Source organism: Hippopotamus amphibius, chromosome 13, assembly GCF_030028045.1.
Source record: "Hippopotamus amphibius kiboko isolate mHipAmp2 chromosome 13, mHipAmp2.hap2, whole genome shotgun sequence".
NCBI classification, from domain to species: Eukaryota; Metazoa; Chordata; class Mammalia; order Artiodactyla; family Hippopotamidae; genus Hippopotamus; species Hippopotamus amphibius.
This window is the reverse complement of record NC_080198.1, coordinates 35,173,688-35,201,610: the sequence shown is the minus strand read 5'-3', so window position 1 is coordinate 35,201,610 and position 27,923 is coordinate 35,173,688. Positions and strand designations below refer to the sequence as shown.

General features: G+C 47.6%; 1 protein-coding gene across 4 annotated transcripts in view; it reads right to left on the bottom strand.

The window, feature by feature from the left end:
* Positions 1 to 27,923, bottom strand: part of STIMATE (STIM activating enhancer) — a 56,883-nt gene that overhangs the window by 18,088 nt on the left and 10,872 nt on the right. For all 4 annotated transcript variants that reach the window (XR_009048736.1, XR_009048735.1, XM_057705239.1 and 1 more), the window contains exon 2: positions 5 to 53. Coding sequence is in view for 2 of the 4 variants with exons in the window: in XM_057705239.1 (XP_057561222.1) it covers positions 5 to 53 (49 nt within the window). In the remaining 2 variants the exon portion in view is untranslated. The remainder of the gene's footprint in view (positions 1 to 4; positions 54 to 27,923) is intronic.

Below are 27,923 nucleotides of genomic sequence, written 5' to 3'. Positions count from 1 at the left end.
GCACCATATCCTCCAAGGACGTCTTTCATGCTTTGGTTCTCTGAAGCGCTTGACTGAAAGAAAAGACAGATATTCAGTACCTTTCCACAGTGACAAGGAAGCGAAGTGCATTTAACAAGCTGGGGGTTCTTGGCACACTCAGTGTTTAAACCACTGAGTCAGGGTACTTGCTCTTTAGCAAAGGAGGATGTGCAAGAAGCATGAAGGTCGCCGAGGCCCTGCTGCTACCAACCAGTACAGATTCTCCCCAACTGGCTACTTAGGAAGAGGGGCTCCTCACAACATGTGGAAAATTGTATTTTCTTCTTTGTGACAAGGCTTTCTCAGATAGGGACTGGAAACTGCAAAGGGGAATGTCGCTACTTCTAACTTCAGGATCCAATGACAAATCCAGCCAGCCAGCCACCCAGCCACCCACCCACCCAAACGTTCACAGAGTGCCTGCTCCAAGCCAGGTGCTGTGGAGACAAAGGCAGAGGCAGCCTTAGGGGCGGGCAGACACAAACCTGCATGGGTGGCAAGCGCTGGAGAACAGATAAGTGTGAGGCAGAGCGAAGGCGGGAGGGAAGGATGACCGAGCCCGCCCTCCTGCCCGGAGGAAGGGCACCAGTCAGGAAGGTGGCCAAGCCAGGTCCTGGCGGCTAGGGAAGAGGCCAGCAAACAGACCAGGGAGGGGAGAGAAGAGCCGTTCTGGACAGAGTGCACACCACGAGCTCCCAAGTACAGGGACACGATGTGGCCGAGTGTGTGTGGCATAATTTGATTTGGGCTTTCATATAGCAGGTAACAAGGGAGACAGATTGAGCAGGGTCCTGAGTGCCAGGCCAAGGAGCCTGGAATGAATCCTGCAGGGAAGGAAAAAGCAGAGAAGAGAGGTACGCAGCGGCAAAGACACAGTGGGAATGGCGGGAAAGTGGCTCTGAATTGTGTAGATGGTGGGTTTCTGGGGGTGAAGAGGACTGAGCAAGGATGCTGGCTGCGCCCGGCTCCAGGCAGTGGCACTCCCAGCACCTGACAGTGGAGGCGGGATGCACATTCAGCAACAGCCTGACCACGTCGGTAGCAAAGGGCCCCCTAGACTGACACCTTCACCTCGGGCGGGTCTGCAGACACAACCGTTTACACAGAAGGAAACAAAACAATTCTAAGTGTCTTGTCCTCCATTGAAGCCCTAGGCAGACTATTTCCACAACGACTCTATCTACTAAAACAAACAACGCAAGTGCCGCATGTGTGATGTTTTCCCACACTGAAGTACTGAGGAAGAAACAGACGATGGCAGCAGGCAAGAACCCACTTCTGGCAGAGCTCCAGGTTGCAGTGAGGATGCAGGGAGAGGAGGGAGGCAGGAAGGGAGAAACCGGTGCCCAATCAATAAGCCCTACTTCTCTAAATAAATACAGGCAGCCCCCGGTTTGCAAGGCAGGGACTGTCTATGCACATAAATGAAATGTCTGGTGTTTAGAGACATTTTGATAGAGACCAAAAAGCAGGTGAAATTGTGAGGGGGCCTGTCATTCTGCTGACACATCACAGATCCAAATCATCAAGGCCAAAGAGTCTGGAGTTGAGGGAGGCCCACAGATTCTGCAAGCATCCTCAGGGCTCTGGAAGGAGATGCAGAGGGAGCTGGGCCAGGACAAGCTGTCTGGAGGGAAAGCCCACAGGCAGGGCCCGGAGGGCCTCCTGCTGACTTGTTCTTCTCCTCAGGGGAGTCTGTCCCCATCAGCATAAAATAAGGGACATCAAAACACAACCCAAGGGGCTTCCTAGGTGGCACAGTGGTTGAGAATCCACCTGCCAATGCAGGGGACACGGGTTCGATCCCTTCTCCAGGAAGATTCCCACATGCTGTGGAGCAACTAAGCCCATGCGCCACAACTATTGAGCCTGCGCTTTAGAGCCCGTGAGCCACAACTATTGGGCCCAGGTGCTGCAACTACTGAAGCCCATGTGCCTAGAGCCCATGCTCCGCAACAAGAGAAGCCACGGCAATGAGGAGCCCGCGCACCACAATGAACAAGTAGCCCCCACTCACCGCAACTAAAAAGAAAGTCCACGTTCAGCAAAAAAGACCCAAAACAGCCAATAAATTAAATTAATTAATTAAACAAACAAACAAAACACAACCCAAGAAGAATGTCCTCATTCTTAGGTGATACATGCTAAAGTACTAGAATGGGTACAATTTACTTTCAAGTGGTTTAGGGGGAAAAAGTTATAATTATATACGATAATTACATATATTATAAATGGTATAATTTATAGTGTAATTATAAATAATTATAATTATAAATGATAAATACAACAAATATAAGTAATTATATAATAAATATTTATAACTGCATTAATATAATATATAATAAGAGAAGCAAATATGGTGTTATGGGCCAAATCGTATTCCTCCTCCCACCCCCCCAGTTCATAGGAAGAAGTCCTAGTTCCCAGCACCTCAGAATGTGACTATTTGCAGACAAGGTCTTAAAAGAGGTAATGAAGGTAAAATAAGGTCACATGGGTGGACCCTATTCCAACATGACTTATAAGAAAAGGAGATTAGGACACACACATAGACTGAGGGTGACCATATGAGGACACAGTGAGAAGAGAGCCACCTGCAAGCAAAGGAGAGAGGCCTCAGGAGAAACCAAACCCGCCGACACCTTGACGTGGGACTTGCAGCCTCCAGAACTGTGAGGAAATCAAATTTCTGTTGTTTATTTCACCCATTCTGTGGTACTTTGTTATGGCAGCCTTAGCACACCAATACATGTGGCAACCTAGTATCTGGTAAACCTAGATAAAGGACATTTGGGTATTCGTTAAATTGTTATTTAGACTTTTTTTGTAGGTCTAACATTTTCTGAAATAAAAAGTTGGGAGGAAAACACACTCTAGAAGAATGAGCCAGTGTGAGCATTCAGAGGGCAATCTGGCACGATCCATCAAAACTGTACCTGCCCACACCCCTCAGCCCACGATACACCGCCAGGGGCGTGCTGGCCAGGTCTTACTGGAGCGTGTGCCAAGATGTATCGGTCTTCACTGCAATACTATCATAAACACCCAGGAAGAAACCAACACCAGCAGTACAGGCTCGGATATACACATCACAGTATGATGCAACACCAGGCAGTACCAGAAACATGATAGCTCTGCATGGATTAATGTAGAAAGATTTCCAAATTACATTAACAAACTGCAGAATAATATGCCTACCACGATTCTGTTCAGACTCATTTTTGAAGGATATATATTTATGCTGGTATTACACATGGGTTTTTTCCCTAGGTTATGTAAGTGACTGTTTACAAGGGCTTCCCTTGATGAAAGGAATTATGGGTCTGGGGAGTAGACTTTTTATATCATTCTGAATGGTTTAAACATTCTTCTATGTTCATATTACTTTTATTTCAAAAAAAAAAGACAAGTCTGTGTCAGAGACTTGTACTAATGCAGCAAAATGGGACATGGGAGCAGTGACATGACTCATAGCTGGGCTCTGGGACAACAAAAGGGAGAGGAAGGGTGTGTGTAGGCCGTCGGTGCATGCGAGCAGCCTCACGCAGGAGCATCCCAGACGGGACTCAGAGTGGAGTCAGATTCTACTGAAGAGCAGACGTGTGGCTCCTGCATCCTCCCTCTCCATCTCTCACTCCCTTTCCCTAGAATGTACCAGAGTCTAAAATCTTTTTTTTTAATTAAATTAAAGGAAGAAGAAACATTAAGAAAGCTACTCTAGATCTAATTTGGAAAAGAACAGAAGAACCCCTTCACCCAGCCATGTGTTATTGAGGGGCCTGCTGTGCCATAGGGCTGGTTCAGCAGGAGATGAAATAGACAAAAATCCCCACCTTCTTCACATTCTAGTGGGGAGAGAGGGGTAAACACAGAGTATGTCAGACAGCAACAAGGGACAGGAAAGCAGGAAAGGAGTGAGGGGGCCTGGGAAGTGGGTTTGCAGGAGCAGATGAGGAGGCCCGGAAGGCATCACTCAGTGAGAATCACCCATGTCTGCGGAAGAGCTGTCAGGCAAAGGGCTGGGGCCAGGGGTTGGCAGGGAGTATGGGACACAGGGTAAGGCCTCCCAGGCCTTGAGGCCCACGGAGCAAAGACTCCTCCTTGCCTGCAGTGACCAGGGGGCGGCCGTAGGGCAGGATGGCTGTGACCCACAGTCGAACAGGCTCAGCCCGCTGCTGTGCTGAGCAGCCTGCACTCCATCCTTTCTAACAAACCCACCAACGTCCCCTGAGGCCGGAGGGCTAGGGGCGGGGGAGCGGGCACACCTCAAGGGTAAGTCAGGCCCCTGACACTCAGTGACACTGGAGCTGGAACCCAAGGCTGACGGAGCAGCGCCTAACAGAGGCCCTCGTGTGACAAGGAAGGGGGTGATAAAGGGGTGGAGAGGCAGGACAGACAAGGCGGCCACTGGGGCGAGCAGCCCTCGGGGGCTCCCAAGCAGGCTGTCTACCTTCACGCACACACATCCCGAAGACAAGCATGGGGCCCCATCGCCAGAAAAGCAGTAGTGGCCAAGAGCCAGAGAGACGTGCTCTAAGTCCTTCTCTGCGGCTAGCTATGTGACTGTACGTAAAAATAAAAAAAGGAGGGGGGCCACTATGATCTAAAAGGTTGATATTAAAATTAAACATGAGAAAACAGGTGGGAGCAGCTGGCACAGAACACGCGCTCAGGAAAGCAAACCACACCCTGCAGACCCTGCCCTGGACCATCTTCCCTGTCCTCCCCTCTGTGTCCACTCTTTCCAGTCCTGGGGCTCAGCCACCCCGTCCTGGTCTCTGAGAAGCCAGCAGCAACCTGACCTCTCCACACCAGCCTCTCTCCTGTGCCTGCAGGCAGCACAGGCTCCCCTTCTTCCGAATGACCCTTGGGGAGAAGCCCCCCTCCCAGGGCTATGCCGAGGGCTCATCAGCCTCCTCCCCCAGCCCTGGTGCCCACTGACCCTCCAAGTGCAGGCTGGCCCCACAGTCATGTCTCCTGCCCGCTCTGCCAGTCCTGCCTGGCTTCCCCATTTCTGCATAGAATGGAAGTCTCCTCACCTCTGGGTCTTCCATATTCTCCTCCCCCCACCTCTGTCAATCCCCCCCACCAACTCTGCAACTGAGGAGTCTTCTGAATGCGTTCCTTTCCCCATTTCTACCACTAACCTAGTCCAGGTCCTGACGACTGCTTTCCTGTGCTAATGAGACTGCCTCTTAACAGGCTTCCCTGCCGTCACTCTCTCCAATTGACTTACTCATCCACCTGCCCAACCCCACCCACCCACCCACCCATTCATCTATCCATCTTTCCATCCACCCGCAGTGAGAACTTAGTCTACGCTGGGGATACTACAATGTATAACAGACACAGTCCCTTCCCTCAAGGAACTTTGAGTGTAATTACACTGCACATCATTTAACTTGCCTAAAGCGTACTCATTTTTGAATTAAAAGACATCTTTGGAAGAGGTAAATATATGGAGAGTGCACAAAATCCAGAGAGTACGTTCTTTTGGTTAGTTTGTAGGGTATATCTTTTTCAATCCCCTTTCTTTCAACTTTAATATGGGTCTACTGTAAGCAACATATAGCTGAGTTCCCCCCACCCCAAATGTGGTTGGCAATTGAACGGTGGTCCTCAAAAAGATATGTCCAGGGACTTCCCTGGTGGTCCAGTGGTTGAGAATCTGCCTTCCAATGCAGGGGACGTGGGTTCAGTCCCTGGTCAGGGAACTAAGATCCCACATGCCGCGGGGCAACTAGGCCCATGCGTTGCAACTACTGAGCCCGCACACTCTGGAGCCCACGCACCACAACTAGAGAGAAGACAGAAGCCCACGTGCCGCAACTAAGACCTGATGCAGCCAAATAAATTAATTTAAAAAAGAGATATGTCCAAATCTTGACCCTCAGTACCTGTGAATGTGACCTTACTTGGAAAAAGGGTCTTTGGAGAGGTAATTAAGTTAAAGAGCTTGAGAAGAGATAATCCTCGATTCATGGAGCGTCAGAGGGGGAGAGTGAGGGGGTGTCCTAAATCTAATTACAAGTACCCTTATGAGAGAGAAGGGCAGAGAAGAAGGCCTTATGAAGACAGGAGCCTAGGAACTTCTGAAGCCACCAGAAGCAGAAGAGGCAAGGATTCTCCCCTAGAGCTTGTGGAGGGGGTGTGGCCCTGCCAACACCTTGATTCTGGACTTTAGGCTTCCAGGACTGTAAGAGAATAAATTCTATTTTGTTAAGCCGAGAAGTTTGTGATTATTTGTTATGACACCCCTAAAAAACTAATAAGGCAATTAACTTTTACTTTTTGTTTTTGTTTTCTTAGCCGTACCACACAGCTTGCAGGACCTCCCTGACCAAGGATTGAACTCGGGCCCTCAGCACTGAAAGCGTGGAGTTCTAACCACTGGACCACCACGGCATTCCCTTCACTTTTTCTTAAAAAAAAAAAGATTCAGAATTCAAAAACACTCCCATCTGAATCCCAGTCCCTCTGTTTCCCTTCTCAGGGCCAACCGCTGTCACCTGGATCTTGGGTAGCCTTCCAAAGATGTGCTAGGTGAGTACAAAGATGGACAGATGTTTCTTTAAAGTGACAGACAGTCTTAGACTTCACAGAGTAGGGCCCTTGCTGCTCTCGTTGAAAAGCCCCCTGGAGCTTCACCTACTGTACACACGGCTCTACCTCTTGGATTAGAGATATGTGATATCCCATGGCATGGCCATGTCATCTCTGAGTCATTCTAGTAGCACTGCTGCTGTGAATGTCCCTGCCATACGCCATCTCTGCCTGTGTGGGTAAATTTCTAGTGCTAGACTTGTTGCATCAAAGCTTATATGCAACTGACTTTGTCACACTGCCCTCCAAAGAGGCTGCAGCAACTCATACAAGTGCCCATTTCCTCACATCCCTGCCAGCAGCATGCATTAATGAATCTTTTTGCTTTGACAATGCGATCATTGAAAGGCAGCCTCAGCATGGCTGTAGAGTGCACTCATCAGGGCGCGTGGGCACCCAGGCACCAGCTCAAGTGAGGCTGGCAAGACTCCCATTTGCCCTCCCCTCTGCCCACGTGCTTCGGGCCTCAGCTAACACCCTGCCCTGAGGGTACCAGGGCACAGTGCTCATTCTTCCAGAAGTTTTATGCTTTTGGTGCCGCACATCAGGAAGGCAGTATGGGTGATTGGATTCTACCTGTTTCACACAGGCAGCCTCCTCACTGCTCACATAATGCTGTCACTTGGTTTTGCACACACCTCTCTGAGTCAGCACCTAGAGGGCAGGTACCAGGCCCTCCACTTTCCTGTCCTCCTCGGAGCCTTGCCCAGTTGATGCCCCAGGGGCTTGCTGAATGGAGGAGAGCTGGGATGTTATACGGAGTGTGTCCTTTTTATACGACAAGGAAGAAGACATAAGAGGTGGCATTAAAAGTCAAATCCCAGGAATTGGAAGGGAAATAATTTCCACAGAGCAGCTGCAGTCCTACTTAGAAACTGAGTCATAAAAAGCACAACTGTTTTGAAATTAAACCACACAAGAGAGCCGTGGGGTCCGTGCCGGGCACAGTCCGAGAGAAGCAGAGTTCGACGCGTGCAAGGAGCAGTAAGAGGCTCCTGACTGTCAGGTGAAGAGAAAGCAGGGCTCGAGGCTGAATGACGACAGGGTAAACTGGGCTTCAGGAGACCTAGCTGCGGGAGGTGGCAGTCCCTCGTGCCCCTCTTTATCTGAGGGCATTTCCCAAACAAGCACAATGAGGGTGTAAAATGCCCCGTGCTGCAGACGCAGTACAGAAAAAGGCTCGTGAACCCAGCAGGCTTCTTGGCAGAGCTTCTCTTTGCCATGAAAATCCACCAAGGCAATTGAATTGCAATATAAAACGTGCGGAACGTTCACATTCTTAAGACCAAAGTGTAATCCTGAAGCTGGAAGGTGATCACAGATGACACAGCGGCCGCTTTAGTGTCTGGCATTTCACAAAGTGATACAACAGAAGACACCCTGGACAGTGCCAAGTCACAGGCCACAGAAATCAGAGTCGCAGGCTCTTCACTGAGACCACGAAACTGCCGGTCCCTGTATGAGATCTCGGGCCCCGGGAGGCGAGCACGTTTCCACCCCCTGGGGTGGGGGAGCTCCAGAGACTCTGAGCTCATGCTTTCCTGTTCATCCCTGGGGCAAACACTCTCCTTCCAATGACCTGCAGCCAGAAAAAACACCCATAGTTTTGGAGCCTCCTGCCCAGTGATGCTGCTGACCAAGACGACGCCCCTGACGGCCTCATTTCTCAAGCTGTACCATAGGCCAGTGCCTCATGCAACAAAGGCTTCCTGTTGAGGGTAACAGACTGTTTACTGAGGCAAATGGCAAGCAGCCCCCACCAGTGCCAGCTGGGGATCAGTTCATAAACTAGGCAGTTTGGACTCTTGAGTCAGAGCCAGAAGGGTCCTGGAGTGGCCAACCTCCTCAGTGTAAACGGTGAGGAAAATGGTGAAGGGAAGAGGTGCTTTGTGGGGATCACGAGGTACTTAGCATTGGAGCTGGAGTGAAATCCAAGCCACCTGAGACAGGCCTCTTTCTGTAACTGGCACTGGCTGGGCCAGTGATCTCACACCACCTCTTGCTGGCTCTAAGCGCCCAGGACCCCAATCCCAAAGGACAGAAACTCCTGGGGGGGAAGGTGAGTAAACCCGCCTTCACTGATGGAACCAGCAGCCAAGGAAGAACCCAGAAGTGTTTCTGCACTTTCCCTAAATTATAAATGATCATCTCAACAGCCAAGCCTCCTTAATGCTCCCGAGTGGTGTGAAAACCCCAGAGGTTCTCAGAGTCTTCAGGGCAGGGAGAAAGTTCCAGGAAGACAATGAGGTAGCCTGCTGGTTGCCCACCCAAACCCACTGGCCCCTCTCTTTCTTATTAAGGAAAGCCCTTGGGTAGCTTGCAGACTGCATCCTCAGCCTCCCCTGCATCTGGGTGTGGCCGTGTGATCAAGTTCTAGCCTAGGATAGTTTTAACCTAGGCTAGTCCACTTTTCAAGGAGAAATGAAGAGGCAGGTGATTCTTATGACAAGGAACTAAAGGCAGTCCAGCTAGGGGTAGCTTGAAATCTAGTCTCTGCTTTATCAAAAGTTTTATTATTTTAAGCAAATCACTTAACTCTTCTGGGTCTAAGTGTCCTCAGTTGTCTATTTCATAGGGTCAACGTGGGAACAAAAGCAGCTGCAGCAGGTGAGCGGTGTGGCTGCATCACGACCACCACCCTTCACCAGGCACTCAACCCGGGATTTTACATCATTACTTCTCATCTTCACAACAACCGTGAAAGGTATCAGCCCTGTTTTACAGGTAAGGTCAAAGGATCCACTGAAGGCCAAAAGCGGCACAACCAGCGTGTGCACCTACATCTAACCTGATTCCAGAGCCCACAGCCCACCTACCCCAGCCATCCCGAGGAAGCCTAATCCAAGACAACGCTGGTTCTGGCAGGGCTGGACCATAAGAGCAGAAAGGGCCCAGAAGGTTCCCTGGGGTCAGGGCCCATCTCCTCCCCTCAACATGTCCTCCCAGCTCTGGTCCTCTTCCCTTAAACTGCAGCTGAAGTGACCTGAGCTGCCAGGCCTTGCTTAAAACCTTCCGGAATCTACCCCACCTCCTTTCCCTCAGGGAACGGAATTCTGACTTTCCAAGTTGGCAAACAAGGTCCCTGTAGCCTGGCATCGCCCAACTGAGCTGTCACTCCCATTGTCCCTTTGGCTTGGGAGGGCCCCCACATTTCTTCTCCTGGGTAGCTCTTATATTTAGTTCAGACAACTCTAACTCAGTTGCCTCCTTTGCAACTGAGCTAAGCCTCCTCCCTCCCTCTGGTTCCCCAAAGTCTCTTACGCACACCTTCGGATTAACACGTCACATGCAATACTAAGGATCTGTCTGTCTCTCTGACCACACAATTAGTTAACTAGGAGGCAGACACCTCCTTAACTTATTCGTGTTTACACCCTCCACATCCAGCCCAGCACCTAGAAGGAAGCAGGCACTGATGTGAACAAATGGAGCAGAGCACAATAGGCTTCGTCACAGGCCAGAGGAGGTGACAGCTTAGCGCTCAGAGTGTGAGCTCCGAGCTCAAAACCTCATGTCAGCAACTTACGTGGGGCCAGGGAAAGTTGTTAACCTTTCTGGGCCTCAATCTGCCACTCTATAAAACTGAAGAAATTACATCATCCGCCTCACTGGAGCACTAACAGGACAATATATTTAGAGTATTTAACACCATGCTTTGTACTTAGCAAGCACTGTGCACATCGCAGCAAGAAGGAGCAGAGGTACTACTGTTAGAGGAAGAGTGCATCCTGAGGTGCAAAGCCCAGCTGCAGACAGCAAGAAAGCACGCATCTGATTATAATTTGTGGATCCAGGGCCTCCCTAAAGTATTTATTTCTTTTTTCTGTTAGATTATAAATCATTGTGATAAGTTTGGAAACCAGAGAAAGTGAAATTATCTAAAACGTCACCGTCTTAAAACAACCAAGATCATCAGTTGTTACAACAACTGGGCCTCTGGTTCCAAGTCTCCCAGCCCGCACGTCCCAGGTGGGACCAAAATGAAGCTACAGCAGGTCATGCTCTCTGTTCCCTGGTCCATCAGCCTCCATCAGCCCCAAAGGTTGGCCACTGGAAGAACTCTCCAGATGCTGGTGCTCTGAAAGATGAGCACCGAAGAGGGGTGACAGGGACACCCTGGGCAGAATGGCAGGGCACAGCTCAGGCTGCTGCAGCCCATGGGTAGACAGGGCAGGGCTGGGCCTCTCACCTCACCACAGTAGGCAGGGAACACGAGACATGTTCAGGAAACACGGAAGGAATGACAGGACAGAGGGCTCAATACCAACTTGGAAGGCTCAGAAGGTCACTGGGGAAAAGGGCTGGTTCTTGTCAACACATCTCATGCTGCTCTTAGCTGAGGATGGGAGACGCACCATGAAATCAACTCGAGGATGCTGCACAATTTCTTCTACAATCAGAGTGAGGAAAAAATGTGAACTGACACGTCACCAATTCAAGAAACACCAAGGAATGAGACCCCTGTCTCACACTCCAGTCCAGGGGGAAGAACAGGTTGGTGCTGCTGCCCTGTGAGCTGGCTGAGTAGGTGCCTGCAGCGGGGCTGGGTGCGGCGGGGCGGGGGGGATAGTGCATGATGTGGTCACAGCTTAGCTGAGGGTGCTCACCCCCGCAGGGCGCGGGGCCTCTAATACACCTGCCCCCTCTCACCCAGAACCACCGTGGGGAGACAGCAGGGTTGGGCGGCTCAGTGTCTTTTCAGCGCTCCCCACAGGCTGCCGCCCCCTTCCCACAGCAGGCTCAGCAGGCCTCTGCGGCAGCCCCTCCTGGACCTGTTCCCTTAGGACACAGTGCCTCAAGCCCTGGGTCTCTCTCGATCCCCAAGTGACTTTCCAAACCTACCTGCCTTACATCCTGCTCCCTTCCACTGTTACTCAGGGAAGCAGTGCAATCAATTTCTGCCACCTCCCATCATATAGGAGAGTGACTCATGGGTGGCCTCACACACTCATAATCAAGACATTTTAGGGACTTCCCTGGTGGTCCAGTGGTTAGGACTCCATGCTTTCAGTGCAAGGGGCCTGGGTTCGATCCCTGCTCAGGGAACTAAGATCCTGCATGCTGCACAGTGTGGCCAAAAAACAAACATACAAACAAAAACCCCAAGACATTTTAGTGGTGTAATTTCAGGCACCAAACGAGGTTGCTGGGAAAGCTACCTTTGAAGAGAGACCTTTTTAACAGCCCTCAAAGATCACAGCCCCAAGTCGAACACCATCACTCCTTTGATCACATGATTCACAGAGAGGAGACTGAGTCAGCTGGGTCCAGTCACAGTGCAGAACCCAGGCTAGATCTGCTCACCAAGACCAGCGAACACCTTGTCGGCGCAGAAACCAGTGCAAATGCTGCCAGGGACTTGCAGAACCTGCAGGCTTGAGCCAAAGCTGACCTGCCCAGGACTGCAGATTTCACATCTGCAACTCCTGCCCAACCTCCTAGCCTCTAGCTGGGATAGAGGCAGCAGAGCAACAGCTTCAAAGGCCACCTGCAACAGCTCTTTCCACACGTCCCACTCCGAGTCACACTGTTTTACAAAGTAAGACTTTGTTCATCTGTCTGTCCATCCATCAATCCTCCACACAGCTTTTGGTGGAGGTCTCATAATATAAATAAAATTATGTGCACTTCCCTGGTGGTGCAGTCGTTTAGAATCCACCTGCCAATGCAGAGGACACAGGTTCGATCCCTGGTCTGGGAAGATCCCACATGCCCAGGAGCAACCAAGCCCATGTGCCACAACTACTGAGCCTGCACGCCTAGAGCCCGTGCTCTGCAACAAGAGAAGCCACTGCACTGAGAAGCCTGCGCACCGCAACAAAGAGTAGCCCCCGCTCACCACAACTAGAGAAAGCCCATGTGCAGCAACGAAGACCCATCGCAGCCAATAAATAAAAATAAATAAAACAAAACAAAATTATGTCACCCTCCACTCCACTTAAAACTTCCATGGCAAACAAATATGTCAAAAGTTAAACTTTATACTTCAGAGCTGTGTACTTTACGTAAATGATACCTCCATAAAAATTTTAAAAACCACAAAACAAACACAAAGCTCCCATGCCTTTTCACAGCAGTTAGAATAAAATACAGGCTTCTTCCCATGGCCGAAGTACTGCGTGACTTAGGGCTCTACCTGCTTCTCTGATCTCATTCCCTCATCCTCTCCAGCCACGCTGGCCTTCTCTCTATGCACCACACTCACCAAGCTCCATCCTGCAGCAGCTGCACTTTCTGCCTGGAACACTCTTCTCCCAGTTTGCCAAGGGGCAGGCCCCTCTTTTCACTCTGGTGCCAGTTTCCAGGTCACCTCCTCGGAAGCCTCTCCCAACCACCTCAGCTCCAGGTGTGCACATCCTACGTCCTGCCTTGCCCCATCCCTCAATCTCACTTCCCTATTCCATTTTCTTCACAGCACTACCGCCTCTCAGCTCAGAAATTCTTACGTGTTTTCCTGACTACTATGTTTTTTCTTCCCACTAGAAAGTAAGCTCTGTAAGACCAGGACCTTCCGCTCTGTTTACCCCTATATTCCTAGCACCTAGACAGTGCCTGGCTCTTAACAGGGTGCTCCACGATATTTGTTGAATGAAGGAATTCATTCAATCTGTCACTTAAGACATAGTTGAGTACTGTCCAGCTATTTATTTTTAACTCAATAAGTTCCATGAATTTGCACAATGCGTTCTCCCAAAAGCTTAGTTTGCAAACCGTTAGTTCTGCAATAGGACTAAAATTGCTTAGCTTTCTCTTTGGCTTTGGACAAAGTAATCTGCCAGCAAGATGACTGGAGGACACTACCCCAAACCGTTCTTCCTTCTAACCAACCATGAGGCAGGGTGAACCAGCCCCTCAAGGCCTCCCTTGCCATATCTGGCCTTGGACGCAAGAATCAGATACTCTGGATTTGTAACCAGTTTAAGCGCCCGTGAACAAAAAATGTAAGCATTCTTTCTGGACAGACAAGGCCGAGGTTCTAAGTTAGCCAGCTTTAATCCTCCCACGCAGTAGTTCTGCCAAAGGCTGAGACAGAAGTGAGAGGAAAAGCTAAACTGTCTAGCAAATAAATATGCTTAGCCTTCTAAACACAGGTCTCCTCAGAAGCACAGCTTCCCCGGGAGCAGGGTGGCGGCGCCATCTGCTAGTGCTGATGACCTCGTGGGGGGGAGTGTTCCTCGGGGAACCACTGGATGAAAGAAATGCTGATAAGCACACACGAAGATATGCAATCTCAGTAAGGTCAATTTTTAAAACACAAGTTAATAATTATTCTTGCCCCGATTAGCAAAGATTAAAACATTAGGTGAGCGTATTAGGAAAGAGGCACTCTTCAACTGCGGGTAGAAAAGTAAATGGGGACTTCCTAGGTGGCGCAGCGGCTAAAAATCCTCCTGCCAATGCAGGGGACACGGGTTCGATCCCTGCCCCAGGAAGATCCCACGTGCTGCGGAGCAACTAAGCCCTTGTGCCACAACTACTGAGCCTGCGCTCTACAGCCCGTGAGCCACAACTATTGAGCCCATGTGCCACAACTACTGAAGCCCATGCGCTTAGAGCCCATGCTCAGCAACAAGAAAAGCCACCACGATAAGCCCGTGCACTACAATGAAGCGTAGCCCCTGCTCGCTGCAACTAGAGAAAGCCTGTGTGCAGCAAAGAAGACCCAACACAGCCAACAGAAAAATAAATTAAAAAAAAAAAAGAAAGAAAGAAAAGTAAATGCTACAAGCACTAGGGAAATGTGGGAAAGTGGATCTGTGATCCTGGTCCCCAGGATCATTAAATTGGTATCAGGATGGTCACAGTGAATGGAGCCTCCTGGGACCAGGGATGCTGGAGGCAGGGATGTTAGAGATGCTGCTGGAGGTGAAAGAAGAGGGCTCCAGGAATGCAGAGTGTGACTTCAGAAGCAGGAAGAGCTGGAGACCTATAAATATTCCTAATGAGGGCTTGATGGGTAGTGTAAATTCTCCCTGAACACTGATGGAAACCCCGAGGATTCAGGAATGGGCCATCCTAGAAGGACTCTACTTTGTGAGCCAGTGTCCCTGGGCAGCTGGGACCCTCCAGGTCCAGGGAACTCACAGAGGTCTGCAGCATCTGCTCCTACTCTGTGTCGCCACCGCACTGCTAACCAGATTCCTTGGCCAAGCACATTTACGAACTTCATTTAATCTCCTAGTGGACAGAGATGTGTGTGGTTTTCTTCCTATCAATCCACAGATGACTTAAAAAGCTGCAGCAGATATTCTGGTAACGTCTGTTTTGATTTTAAATATTTATACACTGTGGCCCAGAAAATCCACTTCTAGGATTTTCTTTTATAGAAAGAAATACAAATACCCAAAAGTCTGTGTAACAGTGTAATGCAGCTTTGTCTGTAAGCCTGGAAGACTTAAAAACCACCTAGATGTCTATCAACAGGGGAGGGGTTAAATGTAAGTTATTGTACAATGGAATTCAACTGTTAAAAAGTGACACAGAGGGACTTCCCTGGTAGCCCAGTGGTTAAGAATCTGCCTTCCAATGCAGGGGACGCCGGTTTGATCCCTGGTCGGGGAACTAAGATTCCACATGCCGTGGAGCAACTAAGCCTGTGCACCACAACTACTGAGCATGTGAGCCACAACCAGAGAGCTTGTGTGCTGCAACTACAGAGGCTATACCTTTGGAGCCCACACGCCTCAACTACTGAGCCTGTGCCACAACTAGAGAGAAGCCCACACACCACAACGAAGAGTCCTCGTGTGCCTCAACGAAAGAGCCCAGGTGCTGCAACAAAGATCCTGTGTGTGGCAACAAAGATCCTGTGTACTGCAACTGCGACCCAATGCAGCCAAAAATAAAAACAAATTAATTAAAAAAAAAGTGAGCTAGAGATGGTACACTTGAATGGGTGAATCTTATGCTATGTACATTACACCTCAATAAAACTTTCTAAAAAGTGAGGTAAATCTATCTGCATTGACATGGAAAAAAAATCTATCCCTATGTTAAATGGGGAAAAAAGCAAGTCACCAAAACAGTAATGTGTCATGTGAGCCTATTTTTATTTTAAAATGATATATATATATATACATACAGAAATTTGAAGGCACACACAATAAACTGTTAACCATGGGTAGCTCTCTAGAGGATGGAATTACGGGGAACTTTCCCTTTTTATGCTATGTATTTCCATAATGTTTTCTTTAGTTGTTTACGAAGAGCATGTATTACTTTGTGGTAAAAAAAAAAAAAAAGTCTAAAAACAACTGAGAAAAAAGCTTCTGTTGCCAGAAGCTTTAATAATTTAAATATTAATAAATAATTTAATCATAAAAAATGACAATAATACAATTTTGCACATTAGGTAATTTACAGCCTTCCTCAAAACTAACTTGTTCAGAAAATTTCCTTCTGACAGAAAAGCTTCCAGCAGGAAGGACTCACCAGAGGTGAGAAATATGTCACTGCAGCCCATTCAGTCCACATGGACCATGTGCTAAATATCACCCCTGGTGCACAAGATGTGCCACTGTGCTCCTGTCAGCCAGGCCAGGGCTCCCCTCACACCTGATGCTCACAGATGTAAGTCAAAATGTTTATTGTACATGTCTGTATTCTGTGGGATTCCCCAGATTTCCTGCCTTTTAAAGTTTAACCAAATTTAATAAATTCTGTATTAAAAGGACTGCCCTTCACCACAGCCTCATGGCTAATGAAACAGAAATGGTGTGGTCCCCAGAGTCTGCTTCTCAGAGGTAATGCCTGCAGCCTGGGCCCAGTCCCACCATAGAAGACGATCGTCGGCTCAAGAGGTGCAGAAACTTGTCTCTCTGCTGCTTCCGACAGACAGTCAGAGGAGATACCCCACTGCTCAGAGATGAGCTGCAGACTGCAGGGTGGGTTTTCATCCTTGTAACCCAAGGCTCTGAAATGATTCCAGCTGCTTAGGATGGTCCAAACTCAGCAGAGAACAGGACATATGATAGGTATATGGACATCGTGTTCACCCCGTGAGCCTGGAAAGAGAGGGTGGAGGTCCAGACGTACAACCACCCACCAAGAGTTAAACACAGAAGCCGAGGTCTGGACACAAAGCTGCCAGCTCACTACCTACCTCACACACCTCTAAGAATCTCACTAGGAGAAAAACCCCAGTGTACTGTTTCATTCATAAAGATGACTCCACTTGTCCGCTGACCCTCTGCAGGTCATACACGCTCAGTGCCACTCCCTGGCAGTGAGGAAGGGGCCCCCCGGCCCCCACCTCCCTCATCCAGCAGCCCTTGTGAACACTTTGGAAGCTATGTGAGGGCAACGGGCCAAGGACAGGTTCACACCCAACAGGGTCTCCAACCAAACCCTGCCTCAACTTCAAAGAAAAACAGCCGCATCACCTACCTAAACCCAACACGCAAGGCTTATTCACCTGAGTTCCCAGCAGGGTTCTGAGAAAGCCTCATCAGGTGCGGTCTCCTCCTCCTCATCAACGGAATACTGAGGGCTCGAGCCATGCCGACTCAATCCCTCCTCACTTCCACCCTGGGAGGACAGGATCATCCTGAGTTTTAGATGAAGTAACTGGATCTCAGTGCAGTTAAGGAACTTGCTGAAGTCTCACAGGCGGCAAACGGTAGTCAGGACCAGAACCCAGGCCACTGCGGACACTCACCCCCCCTATAAAACTAGCTCCAGCATCAGGACTGACTGGGCTTGGCCCCCTGGTATAAAACACAAAGCTTGTGAAATGCAAACCTCTATGTGCAATCCAGACAGCATTAACAAAAGTCAAAGAACAGCCTCCAAAAGAGAATCTGCTCAGGAAATTAAAGTATAGGTAGAAAAATAGTTCAAGAACTGTTCTACACTGACAGTAGCTAATAGTGTATACATCTATAATACATGCATCATCCAAAATTTCAAGGCCTGCATTTAAGAAGTCCACTCAAGTCTTAATGCAGGCAGAAACTGAGGATGTTTGGCCGTCCAAGTTTGTTGGTACAGACAGAGGCCACACCAGCTAAGGCTACAACAGGTCTCCTTCGACAAGCGCTGCCCAAGGTTGGCAGCTCCTGCCACCATTCGGCCTCCCACAGCACAGCCCAGGCTCTTGGGCAGCCCTGTGCCTCAGGCCAGCCCAAGCAGCTGGAGCGGGCAGAGGGAAAGTCTCAGGTCTCCCAGGGAGTGCAACATCCCTCCACCATCCCCACAGCCCTACAGCCCCTCCCTCTCACTGGCTGCTGCTCCAGGCTCTGTGCCGGGGGCTGTCAGGACCAAGTGGCACAGTTAGGAAGCTCTGTTCATAGACCAGGGAGGCTCCCACCGCCCGTGCAAGTGAGGGGCACTGCTTTTTGAGAGTACCACACATTTACCCAGCAGAAGACTGCTCCTCTGGGAACGCACTGGGGCTTCACCTTCTAATTTTATTGATGGAAATGAATTGATAAGCACCCTTAGCAGAGAAATTAACAAAAGATCAGCTCTTCTCTTGATACCACAGTTTTAAAACTACATTTAAGACCTTTTCCCTAGCTTCTCAACTCAGGGTAGCTGGCACCCAGAGTCTTCTCTTTTTCAACAATACACATTGTGTAAACAACCAGAATCTGAGCAGAAGGGAAGCAACGGATTTCATTTCCTCAGTCCCAAAGCCTTGGAATCCAGTATCAGGGCAGCAGAGACAGCTGAGGAAGCCTTAACTTTACAATAATAACTTGACTCCAGGGAGCCTTGGGACCTTAAGTGAAGAAATCACCTGTCTCCTATGAACTGAAATATCTGTAAGTCCTCCTTGGCTGGCAGTGGGAATCCCATCTAGAGTAGTCTGACAGATGTTTCAGGCACCTTGGGTTCCTCTCACAGCTATTTTCGCCTCTTCTCCACTTAGGAAGAAGAGATGGCCTGGGTGAGAGGAAGGAGTGATAAATGAGAAATATGTACACCAGCACAGGGCGAGAGACAACATTATAAACCACAACCCTCAGCACTGGGAGCCCCAGGCTGCCCTAGGAAAGGCGGGTCTCGGTCGAAGGAGGATTTCTAAACTCCCAGTGCTCTCTCTGTTCGTCTGTTTACTGGGATCCCTCCAATTTTCCTTCCATGAGAGCACTGGAAAAACCACCACGTGGTGTGGTGGTCATGAGAGGCACCATCAAGTTTTTCTGCATCCCTCGTCCTATTAAGCAGGATGTAGAGTGAGCGGCCCCAGGACGGCTGGGATGACGGCTAGGCTGACAGCTTGGCTGAAGAGCGAGTGGAAAGGAAGTCGGCCTCTTTCTCTTTCTTTGAGCGCTACGAATCACACCTACAGGCAGTGAGGAGAAGCCACTTGAGTGTCCTGGGTGCACTTTGGAGAAGTGCCTACCAGGTGATGTTCTGGGATTGTTTCACAATTGTGTCCTCCTTTGTTCCAGCCTTCCTAAAAGTCTAGAATCAACATAAATCCACCCCAGAGAGTCAGCATGCCTTGGTCCTGCTATTTCTCACTTGAAACAGGCCTGCCAATGCCAGCTCCTGATCAGAAAGGCCAGGCACAATTCATGAGACCTCGGGAAAAAAGGAGGCATAGGGCCCAGGTTGGGCCTGCCTACCTGTCCTCAGACTCTCCAACCAGGCAACAGTGCTGGGAACATGCTTCCTTTGGGCTTGCTCCTCAGCCAAGCTACCTGTAGGAGACTTAGCTGAGCATCTTACCACACCTGATGCTGTGCAGGAAGAGCCAGAGGCTGAACCCTTGACGTGGGTGGGCAAGCACAGAACTCGCTCACTCACTCAGGAAATGACCAAACCATCTGACACAAGCATCACGATAGTGCTGACTGTGCCCAAGTACATTCTAGGGGCAAGGGAAGAAAGAGCAGGTGGCTCAGGAGAGACTGAGTGCTCAGGGCAGTGAACACAAATTCTATACAGAAACTCCATAGAACAAAGCTCTATACTGTATACAAGCACTTCCTCTCCTTTAGCATTGAGATATGAGCCTCTCTTTGAAAGAGGTAGGAAAAGGAAGACCCATCAACCGCCTCCTTACAAAAAAGGAACTTGAGAAGACGGGAAATGTGTAAAAAATCACCTGCACATTAAGAGCAGGCTCCACTTCAAAGATTAGCCCTTATTTGACTCCCACAGATAACTCAAAGGCTCATTATACAGCAAATTAGTCTGAAATTTATCTTGTATCAACAATCCAGAGTGAAATATAAAAACTCCGATTTCCTACCGGTTAAAATACAAGCAGTGAGCAAACAGGCAGGCTTGCTACAGACAAGGCAAATATAAGAATACAGGCAGACCTCATTCTACTGTGCTTTGCAGATACTGTGTTCTTTACGAATTGAAAGTCTGTGGCAACCCTGCATCAGACAAGTCTATCGGTGCCATTTTTCCAACATTTGCTCATTTTGTGTTTCTGCGCCACGGTTTGGTAACTCGCTATTTCAGATGTTAAAATTATTATATTCTTTATGGTGATCTGTGATCAGCAATCTTCGATTTTACTACTGTAACTGTTTTGGGGTGCCATAAGCAGTGCCCATATAAGATGGAGAACTTAATCCATAAATACAGTATGTTCTGACTGTTTCACCGACCAGCTGTTCCCCCATCTCTCTCCTTCTCCTCGGGCCTCCCTAGTCCCTGAAACACAACAATATTGAAGTTAGGCCAATTCATAACCCTACAGTGGCCTCTAAGTGTTCAAGTGAAAGGGGGAGTCAATCAATGCAGCAAACTTCACTGTTGCCTTATTTTAAGAAACTGCCACAGCCACCCCTGCCTTCAGCAGCCACCAGCCTGATCAGTCAGCAGCCACCAACATCAAGGCAAGATCCTCTGCCAGCAAAAAGACTACACCTTGCTGAAGGCTCAGATGATGCTTAGCATTTTTAAGCAATAAAGTATGTTTTAATTAAGATATGTACATTGTTTTTTTTTAAGACATGATACTATTACACACAATAGACTATAGTATAGTGTAAACATAACTCTTGTATGCACTGGGAAACCAAAACATTGGTGTGATGCGCTCTACTGCCATATTCACTTCGCTGTGGTGCTCTGGAGCCGAACATGCAGTATCTCCGAGGCCTGCCTGTATGACAAACTGCCTCTCTGAGGCCCTTAAGACTGAAGAAGCAGCCGACTTCCATCTTGACTGAGATGTTCACTGGTGTCTCTGGGTCTGTTTCAACCACCTTTGAAAACTCAAGAGAAATACTGATGCTATAAGCCCACTCCACAGAATTCTGGCAGCCCTGCTCACCAAGATGAAATCCATTCAAAAAGCTCTCATTTATCTATCCAATATGTACCCGAATCGACCTTCTCTGTTTTTTTTGCCTGCACCACACGGAAGGTGGGATCTTAGTTCCCCGACCAGCGATCGAAACTGTGCCCCTGGGACTTCCCTGGTGGCACAGTGGTTAAAGAATCTGCCTGCCAACACAGGATATATGGGTTCGATCCCTGCTCCGGGAAGATCCAGCATGCTGTGGAGCAACTAAGTCCGTGCACCACTACTGAGCCTGCACTCTACAGCCCACAAGCCACAACTACTGAGCCTGTGCTCTAGAGCTCGCGGGCCACTGAGCCCACGTGTCGCAACTACTGAAGCCCGTGTGCTCTAGGGTCCATGCTCTGCAACAAGAGAAGCTACTGCACTGAGAAGTCCTAGCACCACAATGAAGAGTAGCCCCCCGCTCGCCAAAAAAGAAACTGCATACCCTGCAGTGGAAGCATGGAGTCTTAACCACTGGACCACCAGGGAAGTCCCTGAATTGACCTTCTCTGGCCACTCAGCATACAAGCCTGGAATCATTAGTTACGGGTTCAAGTGATTTGTCTTCCTAAAAAGATTGCAGATTCTTGGAGAACAGGGATCAAGTCTCCTAATTCTTCCTGTACTCACCTTTGCTGTATTAGTTATGTACCACTGCCTAACAAATTCCCCCACAACTTAGTGTGGCTTAAAACAACATTTCTTATCAGCTTAGCTAGTAGTTCTGGCTCACAGTCTCTTTTTTTTTTTTTTTTTTTTTTTGGGCACACAGGCTTAGTTGCTCTGCGGCATGTGGGATCTTCCTGGAGCTGGGATCGAACCCGTGACCTCTGCATTGGCAGGCAGATTCTTAACCACTGCGCCACCTAGGAAGCCCCCTGGCTCACAGTCTCTTGTAAGGCTGCAAACTTACAAACCATCTGAAGCCTTGACTGGGGCGAGAGGATCCACTCGAGAAGGCTCACACACATGGCTGCTGGCTGGGGTCCTCAGCTCCTCACCACTTGGGTCTCTCAACAGGACTGGTCTCTCTTGAGGACTGTCTGAGCATCCTCAAGACATGGCAACTGGGTTTCCCCAGAGCAAGTGATCCAAGAGGGAGCAAATGGATGAGCACACCCAAGACTAATGTCGCAGTCCTTAACAGCTTACTCTCAGAAGCAACATACCATCACCTTGGCTGTATTCTATTGGTCACTTAGACTAACCCTGTTACAGTGTGGGAGAGGACTACACAAGGAGGTGACTACCAGGAGAGGGAACCATTGGGGATCCATCATGGAGGCTGGCTGCCACATTTGCCATTCTAAGTTCTCAGGAAATTTTTACTGAACATGGGATGGGGGACCTTTCAAGAGGGAACCTGAAGCTGTTGCTTTACTTTTCAACTCAGTCTTAACTGACATGCTCATGCTCTCTGCTGACCCAGGTGGCTAACAGCCCTTTGGCAAGAAAAATGAACAAGGCACTAGATGCAGTCACCAGTGTTTCTGTCCATCCCTACAGGAGCCTTCCCTTCCCCTATTCTACTGCAACAACCAAAAAGGTTCTAAGCTCAATGCAGTTTTTCACTCACTCAGACAAGGGGACGTCCTATCAGTGCAATGAAGTCTACTGACAAGGGCAGCATGGACCCAAAAGTGCTTGGGGCCTGGCACTTCTAGCATGCCTCGGCAGAGCAGGGGAGGGTGGAGGAGCTGCAAGGAGAGGCACTGGGATCACGATTTCCCAGCACGGCCTCTAGGAGCCCAAAGCCACATTGCTGCACTGCTTTTTGTTAATGTGGTGCAAGCAGTTCTTAGAGTTAGGAAAACAACTCAATTTCTCACCAATTTTGTAATTTGCTACCATCAGACCTAACTCTTGAGATTATAACTAAAGATGACAAAACTTGTAAAAGGGTCCAGGAGCTGAGTTCATATGGCAGAATATAAGGATTGGGGCCACTTGCTTTGGGTAAAAAAGGATCATCCTTTTTTTCTCCTGCCTTCATTTATGAAAGATATTTCTCACTGGATATAGAATCCTAGGTTTACAGGTTTTTACTTTCAACATTTAAACATGTTGTTCCATTGTCTTCTGGCTTGAATAATTTTATGAAAAGTCTTACTAGTTCTTATGTTTATTTCCCTCTACTTAATGTCTTTTTTCCTCTCCTTGCTTTTTACAATCCTTTTCTTATTGTTTTCCAACAATTTGATTATGATGTGGCTTACTGTGATTTACTTTGTGTTTATCTTACTTGGTGTTTATTAAGCTTCCTGGATCTGAGATCTGAGTTTACAGTTTTTTTTTGTTTGTCTTTTGGCCGTGCCACACAGCTGTGGGATCTTAGCTTCTTAACCAGGGATCGAACCTGGGCCCACAGCAGTGAAAGCTTTGTCTTTACCACTGGACTGCCAGGGAATTCCCATGTGAGTTTAAAGTTATCATCAACTTTGGAAAATATTCAGCCATTACTCTTCAAATATTTTTTTCTGCCCCTTTTCTCCTACCACTTCTAGAAATCCAATTACATGTTGGGCCTTTGATATCTTCCCATGGGTCACTGAGGCTCTGTTTTTTTTGTTTTTAATTTTATTTATTATTTTTTGGGGGGTACACCAAGTTCAATCATCTGTTTTTATACACATATCCCCGTATTCCCTCCCTCTCTTGACTCCCTCCCACCCTCCCCGTCCCAGTCCTCTAAGGCATCTTCCATCCTCGAGTTGGACTCCCTTTGTTATACTGAGGCTCTGTTCTTTTTTTTTTTTTTTTTTTTTGGCTTTTTTTCTCTCTGTGCTTCAATTTGTAAAGCTTCTGTTGCTGTATTTTCGATTTCACTAATCTATTCTTCCACAGAGTCTAATTTTCTGTTAAGTCCATCCAGTAACATTTCCAGAAATTATATTTTCAATTCTAGACGTTCCACTTGGTTCACTTTTGTATCTTTCACTGTGCTCCTCATTATGATCCAGTTTTTGTTGAAAACCTTCAGCATATTTATCATAACTGTTGTAAAGCCCTTTTCTGGTGACGCTATCATCTCTATTTTCTCGGTTTATATGGACTGACTTTTCTCCTGATTACAGGTCACAATTTCCTGCTTCTTCACATGTCCAGTAATTCTGTTATTTTTAACTGGCTGCATTGGGTCTTTGTTGCTGCATGCAGGCTTTCCCTAGTTGTGGCGAGCAGGGGCTACTCTTTGCTGCGGTGTGCGGGCTTCTCACTGCGGTGGCTTCTCTTGTTGCGGAGCAGACTCAAGGAGTGCGGGCTTCAGTAGTTGCAGCTCGCAGGATCTAGAGTGCAGGCTCAGTACTTGTGGTGCACGGGCTTAGCTGCTCCACAGCATGTGGGATCTTCCTGGACCAGGGATCAAACCCGTGTCCCCTGCACTGGTAGGCAGATTCTTAACCACTGAGCCACCAGAGAAGTCCCTGTCCAGTAATTGTTGTTTAGAGGCTCTACATTATGATTGCTACATTGTTAAGTATTTGGATTTTGTAGTCTTCCTTTAATGAGTACTGAAGTTTGTTTAGATGCTGAGAAGTTTGTTTAGGCAGTCAAGTTTGTGGAGCAACCTGATCATTTTTAAGGCTTTCTTCTCTCTTTTAAATCAATTTTGAGGTGTAATTTACATACCAACAATGCACCCATGTTAAACATACAGTTCAGTGAGTTTTGAGAAATGTGTACACTGATGTCATCCTTACTACAATCAAGATATATAGTGATTTCCATCACCCCAAAAGTTTTCTCAGGTCCCTTTGCAGTTGGTCCCAACCCTACCACCCCAAGGCAACCACGAATCTGCTTTCTGCCACTACAGATTAGATTTCCTGTTTCTAGAACTACATACAAATGGAGTCATATAGTGTGTATTCTTTTTATCTGGGTACTTTTGCTCAGCATACTCAACCATGTTGTTGTATCAGTGGCTCATTCCTCTCAGCTGCTGACATGTATTCCACTAGAGGAATATACCACTATTTGTTTATTCACTCATGTGCTGATGAACATTTGGATTGTTTCCAATTTGGGGCAATTATGAATAAAGTTGCTATGAAAGTGCTTTCATGGACATATGTTTTCTTTTCTCTTAGGTAAACGTCTAGGGGTGACATTGCTAGGTTGTATGGTAGGTGTAACTTTATTTATAGGAAACTTCCAGTTTTCCAAGTGGTTGTATCATTTTACATTTCTGCTAGCAGCACTACAACAATTCCAAAGTTTACAGCCTCTTCAACTCTTGGTATTGTCAATCTTTTTAATTTTAGCCATTCTTGTGGGTGTACTGTGGTATCTCATCATTGTATAATTTGCATTTCCCTAATGACTAATGATATTGAACATCTTTTCATGTGCTTACTGGCCGTTTGCATATCTTAATGTCTATTCAGATTCTTTGCCTATTTTAAAATCGCGTTGTCTTTTTACTGAATTGTAAAAATTGTTTACATATTCTGAACACAAATACTTTGTCAGATATTCATATTGCAAATACTTTTCCCCAGTCTATGGCTTATCTTTTCATTTTCATTACAGTATGTTTTGAAGGCCAGAAATAATTTAGATGAAGTTCAATTTATCTTTTTTTTTAATAGCTCAACTTTTCGTATCCTAAGAAATCTTTGCCTATCCCAAGGTCACAAAGGTTTTCTCTTATGTTTTATTCTAGAAGTGTTACAGTTTTCAATTCTACACCTAGAGCTGTGATGTATTTCTACTCAATTTTTGTGTATGGTATCAAGGCTTGTTTTTAAGCCATATACACTTTTCTCTAGGGCTAGATAAGGCATGATTCTCTTGAGGTGTCCGCTCCAAGTGTTCAACATCTCTCACTTTAACTGTAAAGAAAAACGTCTCCCTGTCCTAAATAGTTCAGCTCACAGTGAAACTGAGCAGGGCCCTGTAAGGCTCCCAGGCATGGAGGCCTTTTTTGTCCCCTGTTTCTTGCAGGCAAGACTCCAATCCTCCATGACCTTCTCTGAGTTCTAAAGGGCAGATTCGAACAGTTCCTGATCAAGCAAGGAGCAGCCAAGAAATCATCTGAGGCAAGTTTAAAGGGATGAGTGAGAGAAGCCAGACCACCTGAAATGAGATTAAAGCTGTGCAGGCCCTACATACATCCTAATCTTGTCAGAGACCCCACCCTTGAACCACTGTTATAAAACCCTTCATCAAATCCTCTGGGGGTGGGGCACACAGTTTTTCAAGGCAGGAGCCCGCTGTGTCCCCCTTTGCTAGACAAAGTAATAAAGCTATTCTCTCCTACTTCACCCAAATCTCTGTCTCCGAGATTCAGTTCTGCAAAGATTCAGTTCTGCACCGGTGCACAGAGAGGCCGAGCTTTCGGTGACAATAATTTCCAGCACTGTTCCTTGCTCTGCCTTGTGCACACTATGCACACACAGATTAATACCTAGAAAAGGACTTAAGGAGACCTCTGAATAAACATCCTGAGGTTTTCCTCTGTGTAGCCCTTTTTTCTCCATATTATCCCTGAAAATTCCAACTGCTTTGGCTTCCTCAACTTTGTCTTCTCAACTCAGCAAGGATGATGGGCTCTGTTTGGTTATCACTCTGAGATCTGGAAATTGTCTCAGCAGAAAGCTGGCGGGGGAGGGGAGACCAGAGGGCTCACTTCAGTGTTTTTTTTTCCCCTCAGGGATCCTGAGCTACCTGTTGTCCAATTTCTGCAAACAATTGTTTCATAACATTTTGAAATCTTTTTTCTGATTGCTTATAGGAGGGCGAGTTCTATACAGTGGCCTCTTCATTGGCAAAAGCCTCTTAATCTACTTTTGCACAGGCTCAAGTGTTAAATTTATCCACATAGGAAAGATTCCTCTGGTTTCAATAACATGACCTACTGGATACCAATCTCAAAATGACAAGCCTTTGGCTTTTTCCTTGTCCACCTATTATGCCTAGAAAAGTAACTGCAATGATGCTCTCAGCAAAAAACCAAGCCAGTGAAGGACAATGAGAACCAAATAATGTTGAAGAACTCCACAAAGAGGACATGGGAAGCCCAGAGGTTAGAGGAGCAGCATTCCTGTGCCACAAATTACATGTGAACACCACATACACAGCAGTGGAAAGCCCCAGCACTGGAGTGAGACCAACAGGGTTTGAATTCCAGAATCCCACTTAGTGGCTGTCACAACCTTAGACAATTCACTTAATCTCTCTGTGCCTCAGCTTCTCCAGGTATAAAAGAGGGTAATATGAGTACCCACCTCATGTGGCTAATGTGAGAAGTAAATGAGTAAGGCATGTACAGGGCTTGGCACATAATGAACACTACACATGTGACTCAGTATTGTCACCAGACCCAAAACTGGCCAAAGCACCTTCAGAACCTGTAGCTCTGACCTCCCACCCAGAGGAGGCTTTACAAGGAAGACTGAAAACAGACCCTACATTTACATGGTCTCAAAATAACTCTTCACAATTCACTTATTAAGTACAAGGAGAAAATGTCACATTCACACTGGAGAGACCAGGAGGAACCACCTGACGCAAGATGTCAGAGCACCTCACCAGTACTGGGACAGACCAACATCAGGTGCCTGAGGCTCTGACACACTGAACAGGGCACAGCATCACCTATCCAGCACCCCCACCAAAAACACACAGCATGCATGTCGTCATGAGAAAACATCAGACAAACCCAATCTAGGACATTCTACAGTCACTGGCCTGTACTCTTCAAAAGCATCAAGGCTAAGAAGACAAAGGAAGGCTGAGGAACTGTTCCAGACTAAAGAGATGTGACAACTGAATCCAAAGTATGACGCTGGACTGGGAAAAAATAGCTATGAAGACAGTATTCAGGCAACTGATGGTGTCTGAATATGGACTGTGGATTGATAATAACATACTAATGTTAAATTTCCCGAGGGTTGATAATTGTACCATGGTTGTAAAGGAGAACATCTGTGTTCTTAGAAAATGCATTCTGAACTATGTAGTGATTACAGGGGAGAAAGATCTCAGTCTCCCCACCTCCTAAGTCTCGTTGCTCTCTCTCTGGTCAGCTTTCCGGTAG